Source organism: Colossoma macropomum, unplaced genomic scaffold, assembly GCF_904425465.1.
Source record: "Colossoma macropomum unplaced genomic scaffold, Colossoma_macropomum, whole genome shotgun sequence".
NCBI classification, from domain to species: domain Eukaryota; kingdom Metazoa; phylum Chordata; class Actinopteri; order Characiformes; family Serrasalmidae; genus Colossoma; species Colossoma macropomum.
In genome coordinates, this window is record NW_023495922.1 from 1,459,411 (window position 1) to 1,483,902 (window position 24,492).

The 24,492-nt window shown below is 37.6% G+C and overlaps 2 protein-coding genes across 2 annotated transcripts in view; both read right to left on the reverse strand.

Annotated features, from left to right (window-relative positions):
• LOC118803539 (NACHT, LRR and PYD domains-containing protein 12-like) overlaps positions 1–24,492 on the reverse strand; it is a 208,371-nt gene that overhangs the window by 118,081 nt on the left and 65,798 nt on the right. The window lies entirely within an intron of this gene.
• LOC118803523 lies at positions 1,509–22,597 on the reverse strand. The gene is made up of 11 exons (XM_036564015.1): positions 22,329–22,597; positions 20,836–20,917; positions 17,968–18,038; positions 17,193–17,549; positions 16,179–16,541; positions 14,826–14,915; positions 13,992–14,157; positions 10,986–11,159; positions 9,715–9,891; positions 4,618–4,791; positions 1,509–2,901 (listed from the first exon to the last, which is right to left on the reverse strand). Exons 2-11 carry the CDS (start codon positions 20,862–20,864, stop codon positions 2,874–2,876), a joined length of 1,629 nt encoding a protein of 542 aa, XP_036419908.1. The 5' UTR covers positions 20,865–20,917; positions 22,329–22,597; the 3' UTR covers positions 1,509–2,873.

The window sequence follows — 24,492 nt, forward strand, 5'->3', positions numbered from 1 at the left end:
TTACTGAGACTGTGTGGCCTAATTTTGCTTAGACCATTGAAAGTTAGCCACAAGTTGTTTAGAAATCACTCAGCACTCATCTTTTCCACTGAAGTCTCAAAATCTAATGCATTTTTACCAAATCTCTTTTGGTAATCATTTTAACAAAACATGCTCTGCAGGGTCGCGGGATTCTAAGGGTTAAAAGGTGTCAACCTGTAAAGGCAGTTAACCAGTAAATATTCACAGCTTTTAAACTACACAAATTTATTGATATCCATATAGTGTATTTGTATCATTAAAATCATTAGTGACAACAGCAATGATCATTTGCAAGGTGAGATTGAGGGGCAAATATTCCAGCCACAGACACAAGCCCTGAACAGTGTCATGGCATGCAGTCATGCACTTCCAAAATGTTGTAGCTCAGAGCTCATCACATTCGAGGTGCTTCATTCATACTGAATCAATTTGAAGGGAGATTTGTTGAGCAGGTTCACCTCTAAAGGCCATTGTATGATATCTATACCATATCATGGAAAATGTTGCATGATGGAAGAGCTAACTGTAAATGTTGTGTTCTCTTTAAGTTCGAACACTGTTTGCAGAGTCTTGTGCGAAAAAATAAGTCAGGCCTGAATAGATATCTGTTTTGATATCTATAGATATCTGTTCTGATTAACTTCACACCCCACCACCTGCAGTCTGATTAGATTACTGTTTAGTCCAGTAAATCTTAAAAAAAGGGAATAACAACCTGAGCATGAAAGAATTATTGGTCAATTATTGAGTTTATGGGAAACCTATGTTACACTAAATTTCCAGTATTACAGCCTTCTATGGCCATATATTTCCAAAACTGTGATAAAACCATATTTTATATAGTCAAGCTGCAAGCTATAAGTGGGCATCTGTTAGATAAAGTAGCTAACTGACAGATACTTCAAATAAAACAACAGATTCTGGATTTAACAAACAGCTGGCATTTTATTCTAAAACAACAAAGCCAGAAAAAATAGTAAAAGAGACACAATACCTGTTTAGGTATAACTAGCTAGGGAGGGCTCCCTCAAAGTGTCAGACTGGCAGTCAACTTATGAAAAAGCAGAGATTTTGGGAGGTTTCAGGAGTCATGTTTGACAGCTGATAATAATGTTGTTTTCTTTAGTTAATTTGGAAACAAATGAAGCGACCGTTTGCTCCTCGTGTGTACTGGTAATGTTCTCTTCTTTTTCCTCTAAAATTAACATCTCTGAACTCATTAGGGCTGAAGTGGTTTTGTGGCTTGGAGCTGCTCTGTTTTGATTGGCTTTCAGAATTGATTTTTTTAAATGTAACCAGGCTCTCTTTTAATTGGTTTATGAGCTGAAATGTGGATTTAGTTTTACTCTGTAATGGTTATTAAAACTCCAAGTAGTGAAATAAAAGTATTTTATTTGGAATGAACTCAAGTAAAAGTAAAAATACTATAATTTAATTGTATTCTAAAAGGTACCCTTACAGGGAAAAATGTGCTGAAATACAGTAAAGAGAGTAAATGTCATTTTTTACTTTTCAACTTTGTTGTTGTATATATATACAATGTACAAAGTTTCACTTTATTTTACAGTTACCACCGTACTACTTTTTACTATTCCCACAGTATTACTGAAGAACTACTAGTAAACACACCAATTAATATGGAATGGATTACTGTACTGGAATAAAGGTACTAACTCTATTTTACTCTGTAGTTCTCTATCACATATGCATGTATTTACTGAAATACTGAATTAAGAAAAGCTGAAATATACCAGGTAATTCTCATATTTTTTACTCTGTAGTTACATCTGAACTTGCAAATTATGCAACAAACATTACTAGTAATTTTTACATATTTATCTATTAAATTCTGTGCTGAATTCTGTGCTGTTGTACATACCTGGTAGTTTTTATATAAATTGTTATGTACATGCAAAGTATGTACCAGAAATGTAAATGCTAGTTACCAATTAAATAATAGTTACTTACTGTACCATAAAATGAAGTGCTACTATTTACTTTGGTATCACACAGAACAGAACAGTATTCAGAACAGCATACTAAAACACAGTTTTACAATATTGAAAAGCAAACAGAATGGCAGATCTAAAGAACAGCATCCAGTGTTAGGATTTCAAGGCATATAACAGTGTTATTTTACATTCACATTCTGTTACATTTTGCACATTATCCTTTTCAACAATTTAAATAAACCTTCGAAGCTGATTTACACATTTTGTTGACATTACTCAAAAGATTAAAACATATACAAGAACAGATTAAAACACAAACAAGAAACACATGAAAAAAACAGCAGTTCTCCTTTTTGCTATACGAGTAAGCCAGTGTGGATTTGGAACCTCACTTCTTATCTTGATATTGTATTTTTAATTTTAAATACACATAAATGTAGTTTTATTTTGAAATGTTATTTTAAAATGTTTATCTTGTGTTTTAGAATGAGTATAAATCATGAAATATCAATTATTCCGTTTTGTTATTATTTTACAGTTATTACATTATCATTATTGTCACAGATCTATTAAGTTGCAGAAAAAAAAGATCAAATTAAAAGATTTATACAGTAATTGTTTGTTCACAGAAAGGCAAAATTATCTAAATTCTGTTCATCTAATGTCCTCCGAAAAACAAAACGTATGTCATATATGACTGCTTTGAGGCTTATTACAAATGAAATAAAATTAGATGGGACTCAGAAGTTTTCATTATTCATTTGCGAGCTGAACTTTATCCAAGATATCTGTATAGCACTCTTCACTACAGCACCCTTCACTCTTGACACTTCTCCCTCCAAAGAAAAAGTGCCATGGAAAATTCTGCAGATGCATGAAGAAGCACAGTGGAGGCAAGACTTAAAAGGGAACCCGATCCTCCTTTGGTCTGCACCAGATAAACCAGTTTTAGAGACATGGATATAAGCATTTGAGTAGTGTTAAACAGAGGACTTTGGATGAAGTGTGTAAAAAAAGTCAGGACGCTGTGTAAAATGTATATAAATGTTAATAAAAACAGAATGCAATGATTTGTATAATGATTTGAAAATTTCATAGACCCATATTTTATTTACAATAGAACACAGAACACACATCAGATGTTAGAAGGGAGACATTTTACCATTTCATGAAAAACATGAACTCATTTAGAACTTTACTCAGAACTCATTTAAATGGCAGCAACGTATCTCAAAAAAGTTGGGACAGGGGCAACAAAAGGCTAGAAAAGTAAGTGGTACTAATACAAAAACAGCTGGTAGAGCAATTTGCAACTAACTCCCATGACTGGGTATAAAAAGAGTATTTTAGAGAAACAGAGTCTCTCAGAAGCAAAGTTGGGCAGAGGTTCACATATTTATGAAAAACTGCGTCTACAAATTTCACAAAAATCTAAAATTGCGAAGACTTTAGATATCCCGCCATCTACAGTATATAACATCATCAAATGATTCAGAGAATCTGGAGAAATCCCTGTACACAAGGCACAAGGCTGATGGTCAATATTGGACGCTCATGATCTTCGGGCCCTCAGGCAGCACTGCATTGAAAACAGACATGATTCTGTACTGGAAATCACTGCATGGGCTCAGGAACACTTCCAGAAATCATTGTCTTTGAACACAGTTAGCTGTGCAATCCACAAATGCAAGTGAAAGCTGTATCACGCAAAGAAGAAACAATATGTCAACACAATCCAGACATGCTGCAGAATCTTCTCTGGGCCAAAGCTCATTTAAAATTAACTGAGGCAAAATGGAAAACTGTTTTGTGGTCAGATGAATGTTTTTGGAAACCACAGATACTGTGTCCTGCAGACTCAAAAGGAGCGGTACCATACAGCTTGTTATCAGTGCACAGTTCAAAAGCCTGCATCTCTGATTGTAAGTGGTTGCATTAGTGCCTATGGCTTGGGCTGGAAAAGCACTATCAATGCTGAACAGTATATAAAAGTGTTAGAACAACATGTGCTCCCATCCAGACAGCGTCTCTTTCATGGAAGGCCTGGCATATTTCAGCAAGACAATGCTAAACCACATACTGCATCCATTACTACAGCATGGCTTTGCAGAAGAAGAGTCCAGGTGCTGAACTTGCCTGCCCACAGTCCAGACCATTAACTAATAGAAAACATTTGGCGCACCATGAAATTAAAAATCCAGCAAAGACGACCCAAGACTGTTGAGCAGCTAGAATCCTACAACAGACAAGAATGGGACAACATTCCTCTCCCAAAACTCCAGCAATTGGTCTCCTCACTTCCCAGAAGTTTTCAGACTGTTGTTAAAAGAAGAGGGGATGTTACACAATGGTAGACACGGCCCTGTCCCAACTTTTTTTAAAATGCGTTGCTGCCATCAAGTTCTAAATGAGTTAATATTTTTCATAAAATGGTACAATGTTAGTTTCAACCTCTGATGTTCTATTGTGAATAAAATATGGGTCTATGAGATTTGCAAGTCACTGCATTCTGTTTTTATATATTTATTAACATTTTACACAGAGTCCCAACTATTTATGGAATTGAGGTTATAAAAAAAGATATTTAGGTAAATGACACACCTTAATATGTATCGTTCAGGATTATACTGACAGAAACACTGACCTCAGTATTTCCAGTTTACAGTGTGAACTCTTCAGTCCAGCAGAGAGCAGCTCCACTCCTGAATCCTGCAGGTCATTATTACTGAGGTCCAGTTCTTTCAGGGAGGAGTTTTCCATTTTTAAAACTGATCCAAGTTTTTCACATGTGTTTACTCCAAGATTACATAAAGGAAGTCTGCAAAAGAAGCAACTATTCTTACTGTACACTTAATACTCAAAGGAGGATATTTGAATGGAACAAAAAGAAGTCTTGTAGTGTTCACCATTATTAAAAGAGATTTCACCTGGCACCTGCCCGACCTTCAACACTGAAATTTTGTTGAAAAAATGTCAGTTTCAATGTTGATAAAATGCTGAGACAATGTTCTATGTTAAACGGTTCTGAAAAGTTTACATACTTATAAATCAACATTGAAATTTTAACTTCAACATTTGACATTATAAATATGACCATAATTATCATTTTTTAGCATTTTATTATTTTTGATCATGAAACTACTTCAGAAATTTACATTTATTTGTTAAAAATGGAAAACAAGAATATCTAGAAAGTAAGGTTTGTGAAGAAAATTAAGTAAATATGATGCTGAAATGTAATTTGTATCACAAATTGAACATTTATATCGTTATAAATGATAAATGATAAGTATACATTAAAATTTAAGAGTTTTTCCAAGCCCATCCGTATTTAGGCAGCTAGACTCCACCTCTTTTGAGGCGGGCTGATGGCACATGCGCTGAATGAGTCATCAACATTCAACCGGGCAAGAATGGCACACTTTGGGAGGTTTCAAAACGCGTTTGGCAAGTAATGCTTAGTTTATTTGACATACCAACAGTTTTCAATCAGATGTTTATTCTAAGCTAGCGAGTCACTGTTTTTGTTTGCTGTCAAAAAATAATGTGAGATTTTAATGACAGTACCTTTAAAAGTATCGTTTTACAATTAGAACAACAGTATCTAATTGTAAATGCAATAAACTGTGAGTTGCTATTTAAGTTAGGCTAGCTAACAGCTATACTAGAAGACCGTTTAGAGGATAAAACAGAAATCTGAGGGAGAGATATCAAGTGACTGGTGCTGGAGTTATAGCTAAAACAATAAGTTAGTTATTCTAACTAAACTAAGGTATGATTTGGTGCTGCCCTGTGGTTTACATGCTTAAATTTGTATGTCTACAACAATTAAGGTTAGGTCAATGTTCAGAGTTTGGAATTCAGTATTTGTTGTATAAACTGGAGTTTGAGCATCCACTTAATGAAAATATCAATTTATATATGATAAGGGAAATAAGAATATTTATTGTAGCACAAGAAAACAGGGTATCACTGACTAGAGGTCAGTCAGACTAACGTTTCTGAAATTTCCTTCTTTCACCCTCCCTCAAGCCCTTTTATACTTTAATAATAATTATTAGAAATGATAATGACTTCTACAATAACTTACAGTTATTAATTCTGACACTCAAGTAATTTACAAACTTGTACAAATATTGATAAAATAATTTTAACATTTGTTAAGTAATATTTTACTAAGAGCATTTCTGCTTTTACTCGAGTAGGGAAGTTGTGTACTTTGTCCACCCTGCTACTGCTGGCCTACCAGGAGAGGTTAACATAAAACCCTGTCTGCATAAACCAGTATTTCTCAGGTTTGGAAACAATATCTACTGGATTTGAGAGGCGTGTATGCTTATGCAAATGCAGTTAGTCAACATAAATATGCCTGTATCTGTTTCAATTATTTGAGTTAGTATTTTAAACCTTTACTAAATGTGTTATCTTCCTACAGCCATCCATCTACTGCTTCTGGTTCTTACCTGATAAGGACTTACAGCTTGTTCCAGGTACTTTCATTTATAGTAACATTTGTAGTGTGACTCTTTGGATTGTTAGTACATATTTCTTTACATATATTACTACATCTGTAGCACAAGATATTTCTAGTATTATGTATTTGAAACAACGGATCTGCTTTGCTTTTTTTGGACTGACTGCTGTTCTTTTAGGATCATTTATAAGAAAACTCTCATTTATCTTGTGAATGTTTATTACTAATTTTGCTTATTTTTTTTATTTTAGATGCAGTCTTGAAGAATCCACAATCACAAGCTGGCAGTGACAATAAAATAAATAAGTTCTTTGTCCCTGATTTGGCACTGACCTGGCCCATGTTAGGTGAGCACATGATAAATTTAATTTGGCCCAGATCTGGTATACAAAACACGTGACATCTGGCCCATATAAGGTGAAGCTGAGGTTAAGTCCTATGGCCCTGATTTGGCCCAGACATGACCCATGTAAGGTGAGCATATGGTGAATTTATTTGGCCCAGATTTGGCCCATACTTGGTGGACCTGTGGCTGAGTTGAGGCAGCCAGACTCACCCTGAGTCAACGCTGTACATCAAGGCTAAATGTGGGCCACATCTGGGCCAACATTTCATTGCTATCTGGGATACCACTCAGCTTCAGTGCACAGTTCAAAAGCCAGTATTCATGATGGTATATATATTTACTAGGGGTGTGAATCTTTAGGCACCTCACTATTCGATTCGATTACGATTCAGAGGGCTGCAATGCGATTCTAAAATGATTATCGATGCATCTTTTTTTTCTACACATGATCTCTATTTTCTTACTGTCTGAGGACTTGGTAGTTTTAAAGCAAAGTATTTGTAATGATCCATAGTGCATTTACGTCCAATATATTTTATTAATAAATCAAATGGAAGTAATGTGGCAAGTGAACTAGAAGGCTCTCATTCACTGCTCTGGTTTGGAGCACATGAGATGCTGCTGCCACTCATCTGCGATAAAATGCGCTGTTATGGTGAAATAAGGTCCAGTGGTAATGGATGACCACGCAGCACATTATATATTCTTTAGTGATTTTATAACTTCGGTTTTGGTCTCGTGATTGGGGCGGGGGGTTGAGCGCGAAAGACTGCAGGTCACGTAGCAACGAGGGTTTGCCGAGCGAGTAGCGAACGAAAAAGAAAAGAGAAAGACAGACGAACATTTGGAGATGAACGAACTTATAAGCAGCACAGTTGGTTTCCTGGTACGTTAAATATGCAAGGAGAGACTGTCAAACACTAAAAAGATGAAGTCGCTTCTCTTTCTAATTTTCCTGTTCCACCTTAAATGGTGCCGCAATTACATTCAGCGTCTCAGTCAGAATCTAAGGTGGAACCAGAAAGTTCAGCAAGAAGCTGGAGAATGAGAAGCGACTTCAGCCTCGTAAAACAGGACATTTTACAAGAAAGTATTCAACTTTTGAGGAAAAGTTTTCTGGCAGAGATGGAAGGAAAGCGGCTATAGCTAAACATAGCTAGATATTATCACATACTGGACATTAAATGTTGTGGCTCCTAAGCTGGTTTGATTTTTTTGTTGAAAGGTCAAAATGTCCCTTCTTATCATTTGTGCTATGACTCCTGATCTAACCTGGCTTTAATGCAGAGGGAGCCGGTCGGATTTTTCACTTATCCAGTAGTGTTTTTGTTATGTGCTGCCACAGACTGTCCGGGTGCTGCACTTACCCACTTCCAAGTTCCACCCTTTGCGTTCCATCAACATTACATTATAAATTAAATATTTAGAAAATCAATTTTTGACGTGTGAATCAATTCAGAATCGTTCACGTCTGCATCGCGATGCATCTAAGAGGATTTTTTCCCGCACCCCTAATATTTACATAGTAAAAGAGTCAGGGTGCTAAACTGGCATGAATGCAGTCCACAGAAAACATTTACCGCATTGTTAAATGAAAAATATGACAAATGGGCCCCCCAAACTGTTGAGCAGGTGAAATCCTCTATCAAACAAGAATGGGAAAACATTTCACTTTCAAAACTACAGCAATTGGTCTCCTCAGTTCCCAAACGCTTACTGAGTGCTGTTAAAAGAAGAGGTAATGCAGCACAGAGGTAAACAGGCTCCTGTCCCAAAATTTTTTGCAATGTGGTGTTGGCATTAAATTCAGAATGGGCATATATTTTTCAAAAAATCAAAATTTTTCAGTTAAATTAGCCTGCATTCATATTTTCTTAGACATTAAACTTACGCTGAAAATTTTGTAAATCAAAGGTAGGTTTGTGTTCAGCTGAAAGTTTGATGGACAGTACGAACAGAAACAACAACAACAGTAACATTAACTAAGGCAGGCAGGACTTGTCAGAACTTTTGCAGTCAATTCATCAGAATAAGGAATTTACAGTTAAATGTGCTTGAGTCCATAATTTCAGTTCAGTTTCAATATACATTGGAGATTAATAATCCTGTGTTTAGATCTATTTAGCAGGACAGTCAATATGAAACAATATGGATTGTTTTGGAGATGAGTAAGGCAGTGTTTAGGTCTGGTTAGCAGAGTAGTTGGTATATAACTAGTGGCTTATTTTGGAAATTAATAATGCTGTGCCAGCAGGACCGTTAGAATGATTGGACTGTGTTTAAGGCTGGGTAGCAGGACAGAGATTAGGAGAAAAGTACTGACAGTGACAGATAACATGAGCAAATGGAGTTTGTGCTGGATCTGGTGCTGTTTCCTGAGTAGTAGCACAGAGAACATATTTCATTGTTTCAATCCTTTTTTTAAGTTTTAAGTTTTAATTTATTTTGCACAATTTAAAATATACACAAATAGACTAGGATAACATACAGCATGGGGAGAGGCAAAAAACCTAATAGGCTTATATAAAGCCTCCACCTAAATAACAATAAAATTACACAGTATGATGAAAAATGCAAAATAATGTACAACATAATAATGACATAAAACAAACCTCAAATAACTTAAATAGTAGCACAGAGAATATATTTCATTGTTTCAATCCTTTTTCTTCTTCAATATAAAGTACTTTGTTTTCAATGTAAGGCTGTCAAATCACTCTATAGTAGTGACTGAGCCTTACACATTCCTGCATAAACTCTACCTGTCCATCAACTCTACGACTTATCTGCATTTTTGTAAACTTCAAACATCTCTTGCAGCAAATTTGTCGAGACTATTGTCTCTCACAACAATACTTCAGTATCTCACTACAGTACATCTCAGGAAATATTTACAAATAAATAATTTGACAAACACTGACCTGAGTATCTCCAGTTTACAGTCTCCAGGCTTCAGTCCAGCAGAGAGCAGCTCCATGCCACCAGAATCCTGGAGGTCATAGCTACATAAGTCCAGCTCCTTCATGGAGTGGACTTTTGTTTGTAGAGCTGTTACAAGAGATTTGCAGGACTCCACAGTGAAATTACAGACGGCCAATCTGCAGAGGGAGAGCAAATACAGAGAGCACAGTTCAATCAGAAGATGTGGAATCATACAGAAATACATGAATAAAACTGTTAAAGAAATCATCATTGGAACTGTTATATTGTTATTTCTTTATGTAATAAGAGACAGGACCATCATTGTGTTTGTTTTCCTGGCATAATTATTGCAGTGATTGTTCCTTCACCTAATCTGTATAACTATGTGTTTTTAATTATTTTCAGTTATAGATAGTTTTTCAGATATGTGAACATATAACTTTTTCAATTAATGTATTCACATACAGAAGTCACAACAGTTGGAATAAACATTTAAAACAATTAAAAACAAATTATGTCGCAGATACACTTTGTTGTCAATATATTATGTGCACCAACATTATACCTATACTTATTGGCCATTTAACAGATCAACCTGCAAATTATGTGCACTATGTACGTTTTCTGAATGTAGACTATCTGTTGCTGCACAATTTATCATCCCCCTCTTTCTTGTTCATCAATGGAAAGACATCACCGTAGGACTGCTGACCAATATTATTTGGGTGAGGGTAAGGCTACAACAGTCACAACAGTTGCAACTACTTCATGAAAAATGTTTCATGAAACAACTAGTCAGCATACTGTTAACAAACTATGAGATTCTCAAACAATGTCATTCTAACTGACTGGTTTTCAATGACACATCATGGATAAGAAAATAGAACACATGATTATCTCTAGGATAATTTTGATTACTTGCTGAAAATAAGTTAGCTTAGATAGCTAGCTAGCCAGCTAAAGTTAACTTGATGGCTGTTTGAACAGCTGCAGAGTTTGTTCTGCCTTAATAGCCTGCTAAACAATATTTATGTAGCTAGATTATTCTCCTCTCTTGACATAACATGATTGAAAGGTGCAGATTTAAGCTAAAAAGCAAATTTTTTGTGTAACTGTTCAGTTGCACAGCACTTATATTTCATTAATTTAATGAAGGAATAATTAGATCAAACAAATACTGGATGATCTGTGTAAATACTGGGTTTCTTAGAGGCAAGGTTTGGAAATAGTTACGTTAAGACATTAATTTCGCATATTTGTGGAGTCTGACCTGAGTATTTCCAGTTTACAATGTGAACTCTTCAGTCCAGCAGAAAGTAACTCCACTACTGAGGGCTCAAGGTTATTTTTGCTGAGATCCAGTTCTTTCAGGGAGGAGTTTTCAGTTTGTAGAGCTTCAGTCAAAGTTTTGATGGACTGTACAGTGAGATTACAGCCAGCAAATCTTCAGAATGGGGAAGAAAATAAAGTGAGTAAAATATATGAACTTTCAGAAATGTTTGCATGTGGAATGTAATCGCATGATTCCAAATCAAAGTGATGAAGATACAAAATAAGAATGTGCACAATGACTAAAATTGATTTTCTCAAAACAAAATTGTCTTAAGGCTTACAGAATAGTATACCACCACCACAATAAATAAATGAACAAGTACAACAAAATTGATAATACTTTCTGTTTTAAATAAGTCTAATGTATACCACCCCCAATTTAATTGAAACCAATTTCTTTGAGTGTTTGCTTTCCTCAATAGCATTAAAAACACACTCAGTAAACAGCTATGTCATACATTAACCCATACACTAAAACTATTAAAACACTCCTTTTCTAAAAGCCAAGTGAGTGGGAGAGACATCCACACCTGCTGTTTCATTCATTTAAGATGGGTTCTTATGGTAGATTTATGGTAAAATATTGTAGCATTCCCCTACTGGCTCATTCAGCTATGGACACACAGGAGGAGGCATGGCCACACAGAGTGACTACTCATCTCTTGGGAGATGTCGCTCCCGGGAAATGAGAAACTTTAGTTTGTAAATAAGTTGCTCTTCATTAGTCTAAAATGTGTTTATGTGTTGATCTTGCATAGTTATGCCGGACTTTGGTGAAGTTAGGCGGTTGTGTGTGTCTACCAGGAATGGAAAATGTATGGTGAGAAGTGTCCTGCCTGCTTCCCTGCTGCTTCAGTAGTGCTGCTTCAGTAGGCACCACTGCTGCTTTGTTCAATAAAGAGCATTCATCAAAAGTGAATATTTCCCATGTCACCTTCTTTGCCAAGACATCACATGTAGTGTCAGAAGTATGATAGCACACCCCAGCAGTCTGGAGGAGCATGGCACTACCACAAGCTCAAGCAGAAGACTCAGCCTGGCTGTGAACTGTGGAGGTAGAAGAAGCACAACAAGGACTGACAGCAGAGCCCAGCGGGAGGGCATTTGGACAGCGGCCGGCAAGGACTTGCTGGCAGAGCAGCATGGCAGCCAGGCAGCTTTGGCCACAGCTCTCCAGCTGCACTTCAAGGTGACGGTGGCGCTGAGTGCGATGGTTCAGCAGGCATATCCAGGATTTGAGAGAACAGCACCGAGGATTTGGCACTGGGGCACCTCCTGTGTGTGCTGTTGCCAGAGGAGATGGGATCAATCAGCTTGCTACACCAGCCTGCCTTCAAGCTGTCATAGCTGAGGCAATGAGTACCACTGTGCTGGGGAAGGAGTCAGTCTCTCTGCTGTTGCACTCATGGCTGAGGAGCGTTTGCCCCATGAAATGTGTGTTACTGGGACCTTGGATATTCAGAACCCCTTTTGTGGAGAGACCACGATTGGGGAGTACCATGCCCCTACGCGCCCCAGGGACTTTGGATGTCACAGGAATGGCTTACAGGCTTAATTCTCTTTCATTTTGACTAATATCTTATCGCTTCAACAGAATGTTCCATTTTACTTGGTGATAGCAGTGGAATTGGACTAAATATTACTTTTTTACCATTATAATTCTGTTTTTTTATACTCAGCGGTGGAAGGCTTGCAAGAAATAATTATAAAGCAACTCCCGGGAAACATGAATGAGCAGCTGGACTTGCTTGAGTTGTGTGCCTACAATTATAACCCACCTGGGGCCCATATCTATAGCCAAACTGGGGTCCATAAATGTAACCCAACTGGGGCCACAAATGTAACCCAAAGGGAACCCATGAATGTAGCCCAGCTGGGGCCCATGGTTGTAACCCAACTGGGGCCCATGGTTATAACTCAACTAGGGCCCACATACACCCCATCAAAAAGCCCACTATGCCCAGGTAAAACCCACACAGTGTAGTTAAAACCCACATGGGGCCCACATGAACAAGTTAGCTGGGTAGCCGCTTTAAAAAAATCAGGCTGTTACCTACTGAAGTAACCAGCTCTAACCTGAAAATGGATGGGAATTTGTGTGTGCGTGTGTGTGTATGTGCGTGTGTGTATAAAGTACTGTGGCATCAATGACACCTTTATTCTGTTTAGTTAATTTAGCTGAAGTTCAACAAAAGAGGAGCCTGGCAGCTAACAGTTAGAGGGGTACTAGTTTAGTCTGAGCTTTGCTAAAGCTAACTCTCCTCTAACTGGTAGCTGCTTACTCAGTGTTTGAGTTTTCTCAGTAAACTTTTGCTACTGACCAAACCCCCTACTCTCCCAAATTTCTTGGGGAAAGCCCCACATTACAGTATGTAATATTTGTATGTAATTTGTCACACTAATCAATAATAATAATAATAATAATAATAATAATTATATTTATATAACACTTTTCATGCCGGTGGCAGCTCAAAGAGCTTTACAGACAGGTGATAAAACATAGTTATAGAAAAGATCATTAGTACTTAATTAGAATCAGAATAAAATGAAGATTAAATTACAAGATAAACACTATCAGACATTCAGTTTGAGTTAAAAGCTAATTTAAAGAGATACGTTTTTAAGTGCTTCTTCTTAAAATTGAGCATTGAGCTTGACTGTCTAATAAAAGGTGGAATTGAGTTCCAACTGAAAGAGGCCTCTCCATGTTTTCTGTATTTTACATAGGGTATCTGTAGAAGGCCACTATCTGCAGATCTTACATTACGTGCCGGAACATAAACAGACAGACACTCTGTGATGTAAGTAGGTAATCATCGATCTGCGCTCTGGAAAGACCATTTTAGTTAACCTCCTCAGACCACCTTGACTTCTTTAACATTTTATCCATAAGTAATGACACAGTATTAATACTAGCTTAACAGTATTTATGTTAAACACTCACTGAGCCTTTCTGTAGTTTGAGATAGCTGGGATGAGTCTTCTATAACCCTCCTCTGATGTGTTGAATTTCTTCAGGTCAAACTCTTTCTTCACATAAACTGACTGGAGACGCATGTAGGTAATGACTGAGCACTGTGCAGGAGAAAGCTTCTTTTCTGAAAATTTGTCTGGAATTATAGAGAAACAATGCAAAGCTTTCTGAAACCACCATCATCCATTGACTGTAACTGTTTGAACACATGACTCTCTCTGAGCAAATCCTGAAATTAACAGTGAGTTTTAGAAAAAAAATTAAAAGGTTGCTTTTAGAAAAGAATAATTTCATAAGTGACTTTAATGGACATTAATTGCCTGTGTGATTCTGATGTATTTGGGCCATTTTCCTCATCATATGTGTCACCTGTGTCTCTTTCATAGCCCCACCCTGTGATCACTGTCCTCCTGTGTTATGTGTCATTTGGAGGTTATGTAACTGTATTACTTGCGTTCCCCTGTTGTTATGTCTTCATGGATACTTCTGTGCTCTGCCATAGACTTATATATACTAATATAATAATATTAACAAACAATATTTACTCCAGAGGTTCTTGACATATTTCAACAATATTTTAAAACTTAAAGCACCATTTTTTTCATTGTCCACTTCCTAGTGCTTTAAAAAAAAAATTAAAATATGAAAATCCATAAAAGAGTTTAGCTTTTTTGTGTACTTACTTGGCATGTTATCATGCTAATGCATATGGTCATGACATCATATTTTATGTACATGCATACAATCCAAATATGGAAATTTTTTAAAAATATTTTTTCTCAAAATAATTCATAAAAACTGTACCTTTCAAGATGTACGCTGTAAAGGTGATTAATATAATGGCAAATACTGAAATGAAGATGATGGCAATCTTCCAGGCATGAAAACCTTTTCCTGAAATACAAACCAGATAAAAAATTACTTACTTAATGATATATTAGTCATAGTTGAAAAATTAGGAAAGACTTTATGCAAGACATATCTTGCTTTTGCGCTGATGAAAATCTTTAATTAACAGTAAAATCTGGAGCAGGACCTGGTCTAGTTTGAATGTTTTCTTTACTCATGTGTGTCTTTATGTATGTCTTCTGTATTTTTTTTTGTGTACTAAAATATTTAATAAAAATACTTTCACAAAAAAGTTCTATAATTATGTACAGTTTGTATGAAACTGTCTCACATACTGACATAATTTCAAGTTATACTTTAAGGAATTGAAATACTGTTTGTGGTCACTCTCTGGTTCTGTTCTATAAAGATGAAATAGTAACACTTAAAGGTCATGAATCTATCATTCATTATGTTGTTAAAAATTCACTGACAATCCATTAATTATATTTTACTTAACTGTTAATTTGGGAGGGATATTACTTAGTAACCAATTATGAGTTTAGCTGTGAAATATCGGGCAATTAGCTGTTTCATGACTCACAACAGAGGGGGTCCTTGTCCCTTGTAAGGGCACAGCTGCCTGTATGGGTCTATTGTCCTTAGTAGATGCACAAACAGCTACTTGTAACAATGTATGTTGTCCTGACATAATCATTAACAGATGACAGCTGCAGCACAAATAGTCAGTATAAAGTTCCCACTTTTTCATCAGACTGGCCTGCTGAGTAAAGCTTGAATAAAGCTCATAATTTCTGCAAACCCTGTTCTCCTGAAGTCTCTTCATTTGGCAAAAGAAAAGACTGACAACAATAGGAAGTAAGAGAATAAAAAAACAGCTGAATTTGAGGAGGTGAAAGTGGCCACCAAAGCCCAAATATTATGTTCCATGCAAGGCTGCACAATGAAGGAAAACGATTATTAACAGGACTACGGAGTAAGCTCTAGTTCTAATGTTACTTCTTTATATGAGTAAACACACACATTTTTTGTTTGTTGTCAACACAATAATCAGTAGCCAGTACTCACTTAATAAGTAAGTGGTTTAACAATGTACTGAAGTACGTATTATTAAGTACTTTATCTGTTACTATGTGTTAAAAAGTGCTTGATGAATAGTTAATTGTTATATCAATAAAGTGAAATTAACCACTTAATAACGTAATTAGTGACCCATAATGTGAAATGTTACCGATGAATTCATGTATTTTTTTGCAAGTACATCATAAATCAAAAGTAATCATACACTGAAATTGTGATGGTTCTTACCTTTAACTTCAACAGTAACAGCTACACCATCATACCATTTGAGAGACTTAATGTAACACTGGTAAGCTCCCTCATCAGAAGGCTGGACTGCTGAGAGTTTCAGTGAAGTGTTTCCTTTGTTCAGTTCTTCCTTAAATAGGGCTGTTCTCCCTATGTAAGATTCCATCTGCCTCTCATTTCTGTCTTCATATCCTTTATACCGATGCACTAGTGTGTCGGTGGTTTCAGAGGGCAAATGCAGTCTGATCCACTCCACCATCATGTCTTCAGCACTGACACTGGGTTTCATAAAACAGGGCAAAACCAAATCTTCACCAGCTTCAACAACAAGAGGAGCAGCTGGACCAACTACTTTTAAAAGTTCTAGGAAGAAAAAGTAAATCATGATTACTAAAAAAGGATGCATAAATTTTCTCCTATTATTCTCTCAATGTAGTCATAATTAGCTACAAGTTTAGTACTTCTGCAATCTATTGCACTTGATCTGTCACACAGTATCACTACATCTAAACAGGGTCAGTGGAGCACACTAATTACTTGATTTCACTATTTTGATACGATCAGATTACCAGTGGTGTCCTCATAGGCCCTACTACAAACAAAACATTGCTCCTTTTACTCAGTCCAAAACTATAAGTACCACACTAATTTAAAATTTCGCCTCTGTAACCATTTATATACCTAATAATTTTTATAATTTACTCTTAGGCCTCCCAAAATTAATCTTGGATTTTCCTCCCTCCATTTTATAAACATCTAACTTTTCAGATACAGTACACTTCGAGTTACTTTCCGCTACCTCAACATATTACACATAAAGAAGCCTCTTCACTCTTTCAGACATTTCAGACTTAATGTTTCCGACTTAACTAGTTTGTTTGTATAATATTGATTCACCCTCAGCTGTTGATTTCCAACAACTATGACCCTAAAATTCATTTTAAATAATAATAACAATAATAATAATAATAATAATAATAATAATAAGTCAATATTGAAACTGTTGTCACTCACTTTTGACTTCAACATGAACAATGATGTCATCAAACCAGGGCCCTGATTTAATGGCACACTGATAAATGCCTTCATCAGAAGGTTGGACTGCTGACAGTTTCAGTGAGGTGTTTCCTTTCTGGAGTTCCTCTTTAAACAGAGCTGTTCTTCCTTTGTAAGACTTAATCTGCTTGTCATTTGTGTCTCTACAGTCTTTATACAGATGCACTACTGTGTCAGTTCTGCTCAGATCTGTTCTGATCCACTCCACCATCATATCCTCAGCACTGATGTTGGGTTGGAGAGAACAGGGCAGAACCAGATCTTCACCAACTTTAACAACAAGAGGAGCAGCTGGACCAACTACCTTAACGTTTTCTACAAAGAAAAAAAAAGTCATGATGTATAATAAAATGATTAAAAAACAATGAGAAAATAACAATGGAAACCTGTTATGTTACTACAAAGGAAAATCAGGTTTACTTTAAACAATGCATTTGAAGTACTGAGATGTGGACACATTGTTCAGATTGAATTTATTTTTGGTATTTACATCAAAGGATAAAGTTTTAAGTGTTTGACTTTTTCCATATATGTCTTCTGTAATTATTTATTGCAAATTTTATAGGTAAGTAAGCTAACAATATAAATCTTAATGAATAATAAATCATTCATAATAAATCTTTCACTTTAGATACACATACACATTTAGCCACAGCATAACTCTCTCTCTCACTCACTCTCTCTTTCTCTCTCTCTCTCAGACACACACAGTTTCTTTACATTGCTCATGTACCTGATATGGTCTCCATAAAGCCAGTGAAAATCAGTAGCATCACACAGAGGAACATGATTCCTGAACAGCAGCTTGAAGAATGAAAAAGCAAAATAGAGTTGTTAAAAGCAAAAATAGAGTTCTGCATGCAAGATGAACCATTCAAACAATTAAAAATACAACATAATTCAGCCATAACTAAATCAGTAATTATCCTAATGTAGACCCATAGTTCACTAGACCTGCCTTCATCTCTTACAATGACGGCCTCAACATGAGCAGGCAACTCTCTGACATGCACCAGAGAAAACAACAACAAAAGCAACTGTGAAGGTTAGTAAATCTTCTCATATTCAAGTACACCATCAGATACATTAGCTGGCTGACATATTGGGCCATTATTCAGGTTTTTGGGTATCTGCTTTGGCTAATAAGGAAACTCCCAGTGTTGATAACCTTTGTTTACAATAGACTGTTTATAAAGTCCTGTCAAAATAAAAATCAAAGTTTGTATACTGATTAAACGGAATACAAATGTCCAAAAGAATGTTTAACCATAGTTTGCAGAGATCTGTGCAGTGATGGCAATATTGTTATAGTCATAATACCATTTATCTAACTTTTGTAATGTTTTCTGACCGCTAGGGGTTCAGGGTGAAACAACATTTAATTGTTTTTAAACAGTCAGCTGCACAGATGTATATCACCAAAAATATGTATTTTTTGATATTTGTAAAATAAAGTTTATGTTTCTTTTTGTCTGCTTGTAGACACAGGTAGAGTAGTCACACTAATGGACAAATACCCCTGGTCCTTATCCCTTGATATGCTCTCCTTCTACATTTATTAGCCAACCTCTGTGTTTCTAGAGCTATATGTGCAACATTGCCTACATTGCCTCAGGAGCTCAGTAAATTCCAGGGTGGTACTGTGATAGGATGCCACCTGTGTAACAAGTCCAGTCGTGAAATTTCCTCGCTACTAAATATTCCACAGTCAACTGTCAGAGGTATTATAACAAAGTGGAAGAGATTGGGAATGACAGCAACTCAGCCACGAAGTGGTTGGCCACGTAAAATGACAGAGCAGGGTCAGTGGATGCTGAGGCGCATAGTGCACAGAGGTCAGCAACTTTCTGCAGAGTCAATCGCTACAGACCTCCAAACTTCATGTGGCCTTCAGAGCACAGAGAGCTTCATGGAATGGGTTTCCATGGCCGAGCAGCTGCATCCAAGCCTTACATCACCAAGCGCAATGCAAAGCGTTGAATGCAGTGGTGTAAAGCGCCGCCACTGGACTCTAGAGCAGCGGAGATGTGTTCTCTGGAGTTTGAGAGGTCTGAGAGGGTCTGTTTATCTTTGAGAAGGTCTGAGGGGGTCTGTTTATCTTTGATGGGTCTGAGGGGTGTCTTTATCTTTTTTAAAAATACATCTTCACACACTAATTAACAGATGCTCTGTACCATTGTGTTTATATTTTTCCCCACAGTTTTGGTCAGTGTTAGATCTGCAGTGCTGTGAGGTCATTAGTTTGATCTGCAGTGCTGTGTGGTCAGTAGTTTGATCAGCAGTGCTGTGTGGTCAGCGGTTTTTGATCAGCAGCGCTGTGTGGTCAGTAGTTTAATCTGTTCCAGACTCAGAAAAAGGTGAACAGTACAGAAATGCTAACAGCAGTAAATGTTCAGCTTTTCACAGCAGCACAAAGTTACAGCAGCTGAGAGAAACACCGTCTACCATAAAGTGCAGCATCGCTCATCATGTTGATCAGGTGACTGTGGATCAAATCTTTCTCTTAATGTGATTTAAAATAAGCTACTAATAAACTCCTACAATAACAATTAAGCTTCTTAGAATAAATGTAGAGAATGTACAATGTAGTTTGTTCACATGTACAATGCATTACTATTAATAACTCTTCATGATGATGCTCCACATGTTTGCTGACCCCACATACACATAAATACACTAGTATCAGTGAAGGGGTCAACCACCCAGCCTGAAATAATCTAGAGGAAACACTGCTTGTGTATAAAATGGTGGACTTTATCTTTTGTAATATGAAACTAACCAAACGAAAATGGTACAATATCACAAAAAAACTCAAACTCGGATGTGGACTTCAGCAAACAACCCAGGCGTGAAGACAGTCTCCACATTACCTTCTGTAATCCACACTGAAAACCATGTTCACAAGCAGAAATAGCAGTAATAATATCCATTAAAAGCTGAGAGCAGAGTCACCTGATTCTGAGGTCAGTGTTGAGAGTCTTTAAGCTGAGAGCAGAGTTTCCTGATTCTGAGGTCAGAGTTCAGAGTCTTTAAAGCTGAGAGCAGAGTTTCCTGATTCTGAGGTCAGAGTTCAGAGTCTTTAGAGCCGAGAGCAGAGTTTCCTGATTCTGAGGTCAGTGTTCAGAGTCTTTAAAGCCGAGAGCAGAGTTACCTGATTCTGAGGTCAGAGTTCAGAGCCTTTAAAGCTGAGAGCAGAGTTTCCTGATTTTGAGGTCAGTGTTCAGAGTCTTTAAAGCTGAGAGCAGAGTTACCTGATTCTGAGGTCAGTGTTCAGAGTCTTTAAAGCTGAGAGCAGAGTTACCTGATTCTGATGTCAGTGTTCAGAGTCTTTAGAGCCGAGAGCAGAGTTTCCTGATTCTGAGGTCAGTGTTCAGAGTCTTTAAAGCTGAGAGCAGAGTTACCTGATTCTGAGGTCAGTGTTCAGAGTCTTTAAAGCTGAGAGCAAAGTTACCTGATTCTGAGGTCAGTGTTCAGAGTCTTTAAAGCTGAGAGCAAAGTTACCTGATTCTGAGGTCAGTGTTCAGAGTCTTTAAAGCCGAGAGCAGAGTTACCTGATTCTGAGATCAGTGTTCGGAGTCTTTAAAGATGAGAGCAGAGTTACCTGTTTCTGAGGTCAGTGTTCAGAGTCATTCAGAGTCTTCAGTTAGAAAAGTTCAGCTCCGTCTTTATCAGGATCTCCAGTCCTACAGCAGAGACACACATCAGCTCTATTTTAATACTGTAGTCTCACAGTAGATCAGTTTATTACATTACACACCTATACATACACACCTGTACACACACTCTGTCACAGTTCAGACTGAACAGACTGAACCATAATCTGACAACTTCCTTTTCTTTAGAAAGAGAAAAGGAGAACATTTTCCTCTGATTATATTAAAAGTATATCTGAGGTCAAATCAAACGTGTATTTGTGTATAAAACTTCATACTGATGTATAAATAAGTGTTTTGGGTTTATATGTGTAAAGTGAGTAAACACTGAATAGACTGTCTGTATGTGACCCAGAAATCCAGACAGACAGCAGTGCTGCTGTTCTAATGGTCTCATTATTAACTACATCATCCATGTACAGTCAGATTAAACTGGTTTTAATGTTCCACTCATACATGAAGAGAAATACAGCATGAAGCTCAGTGACAGAGTTACTACAGGAGAACTTCAGGAAGTTACTGTATTTCTGTTCACAGAGAAATGGTTTCAGTTCAGGTTCAACTCAATGAGTGTCTGAATGATTTCATTAGAAAAACACCCAGGAGTGGCTGAACACAGTAATACTGAGAGAGAGAGAGAGAGAGAGAGAGAGAGAGAGAGAGAGATGTGCATCACAATTTTTAGTTTTTCTAAGCATTAATAAGTGAATAAGCTGTTCAAACTAGAGAATCATCTGCCACACTTAAAAATATGATAAACTATGAATGCAATGATATATTATTTTCAGTTTCACATAGTGCAAATGGTGTACATTATTAACTGAAAGCTATAAAAATCTGCTGTAGAACTACTGAAAACCTGCCTGACTGCTGCATTGATCTCTGAGTGGGGCTTCAATGTGCTCAATAATGAGTCTAATGAAGGTGGATATGACTGATAGAGCTAATAAACACGCCCCTCTAAAGCGCTGCAGGTCTGAAGACAGCGCTACTGCACATCACCACACCTTTTACAGTATTAGTGCTTTATTAGCTCAATGTTCCTCATAAACAGTAATGCGCTCTGAATTCAGACAAAAAACACAGCTATCAGCGTTAAATACGACTACATCTGTATTCACCACTCAGTTTACAGCGTTTATGCATTTAGACCTTCACTCAAACGCACAGCTATCAGCGTTAAATACGACTATATCTGTATTCGCCGCTCAGTTTACAGCGTTTATGCATTTAGACCTTCACTCAAACTCACTCTCGGCCCTCTGACCAGATGTCTGTCTCGTGTTTCAGTGATCGGTCACTGTGTAACCGCTGTAGAGTAAATTTAATGTGTTCAGCTGAAAGAATGAAAGAACAGTTTAGTATCTGTGAAACACAGAAAAACGCGTTCCTGCTTTAAACTACAGCAGATATTCCGCATTTCTGTCATTGATGAACTTACCGAGTGAATCCAAAGACAATCTTCTCTCCGTTTATAACGGTTTCAGAGTGACACTCTCTCTGCCCCTCCCTCCACCCTCTCTCTCTCTAGAGTCTCTTTTCCTCCGGTTTTCCTCCGCCCCTTTCTCTCTCTCTCTCTCTCTCTCTCTCTCTGAGTGTGTCTCTCTCTCTCTAGTCTCTTTTCCTCCGCCTCTGTTGTTTTAGCCCTCTGGTGGGCGGGTATATTTCAGGCGTTTCTCAGAGCCATTGGTTTACCCTAAAAGCCGAGGTCAGATCTGATTGGCTGTGAGAGACTCGTTCGAAGTGTGGAGCTGAGTGAGATCCCTCAGCTTCTGTGATGAGGAGGGTCGAATTGCAGCACCATATGAGGGCGTTTCTGTGATATAGACACGACTCAGGAACGCCCCTCATGTGACGCCAGGGGCAGGTGGGCTTTGGAGTAAAAGCCACAGTGACGTTGCTGAGTAAACGGAACTACGACGGCGTTTTAGGGCCGCTGTTAATAAAAATAAAAATAGTAGGCTTTGAGAATAAAGTCGTAATATTTAGAGATTAAAGAGCGCCCTGGAGTTCCCACTCACTCCTGTCTCACTGTGGATCATTTTGATCATCATTCTCACTGTCTGTGAAACTTCATGCCCTCTTTGAATGGTGTGGAGATGTAGCCCCCGATAGCCATGTAGAGACCCTGCCTGCGATTCTCCTTCAACAACACAGACAGACAGTTTCCTCCGAGTCCGTCTGGCTCTTTATTCTACATAAACACAGTTTCCTGCTCAGCCGTTTCAGCCGGTTCTTATACTAATACCAGGCTGGAGCTGATCTGCAGGAGAGACAGGGAAACTGAGTGTTTCTTTATGGGTGAATCGATATGAAAGTATAGCTCCACCAACTCAACACCCCTCATTTAACATGAGGAGGTGCTGCTTCCCTTTGCAAAGCCTTTGGCTGCAATACTGCATACCTTTTCTGGTAATATCCCACTTTAATGTCGTAATTAATATCGTAATATATTATCAAAACATTATGACTCTGAAAATATTACGATTTTATTCTAAAAATGCGACTTTTGTCTTGAAATATCACGACTTTATTCTCAAAGTCTACTCTTTTATTTTTATTAGTGGCCCTAAAACACCGAGCGAGCGCTTTCATTACAGATTATGATGTCAGTAAGTTTTACTGTTACCTTAACATTTTACTTCGACCTTAAAACTTGTGGAAAATAAGCACATGGTTGCCAGAGTTGTACTGTGCAAGCTGGCAGCACCTCGGTAACCCCTGCTGAATAAAGACCATTAGGATTAAAAAAATGTTTTTTGTCTCCTAATGGTTACCATTAGAGACCACTAGTTTCCAAGTAGAATTAGAAATGTATCTGGAATCAGTCACTAGGTCACCTGCTGAACCATGCCTTTACATTTTCAGCCCATCAAGAAAAGCCAAAACGCATTACAAACCCCCATGAACCAACCAGATTGAGTAGTACTGCTGAAAACACTGCTGATTGCTGCCGTTATGATGGGCATTCAGACCATAAGTTCAAATCGGGGATCACAAAACCGCAGACAGAACTCTACAAATCACCAGAGGCTTCCACCAATGAGAGAAGCCATTTGCAGACATATCGGCCAATGAATGATAAGTGGGCGTTCCTGATGTGGGCGTTCTTGTTTTACGGAAACGCCTTTCACTGCAATTCGACTTTATTGGTCTGTGATGAGGTGTTTCGGTGTGAAGCCCCCTGCGGTGCAGGAGGGGGTGCTAATTCTCTGAGTGAGCTTCTCCCGCTCTAATGAAGTGGAGAAGATCTGCAGTCCAGCCCTTGCGCTCCTACAGCGCTGTTGGAGGAACAGAAACAGGAGCTGAACTGTTGAAGGAAAGACGCTGTTCAAGGGTTTATAAAGGCCAGCATATGTGCTTGGATGCTGATCTGCTGTAATTCAGGGTAGTGTGTGTGTGTGTGTGTGAGAGTGTGTGTGTGTGTGTGTGTGTGTGTGTGTGTGAGAGAGAGAGAGAGAGAGAGAGAGAGAGAGAGAGAGAGAAAGAAAGAGAGACGTTCAGCTGTTCCTCTAGTCCGAGTCCTGGTCCTGAGGTCCACATGATCTGCTCATCTTTGTGTTTTTTCTACTTAAATCATGATTGAGCACATGAGAAGCGTTAAA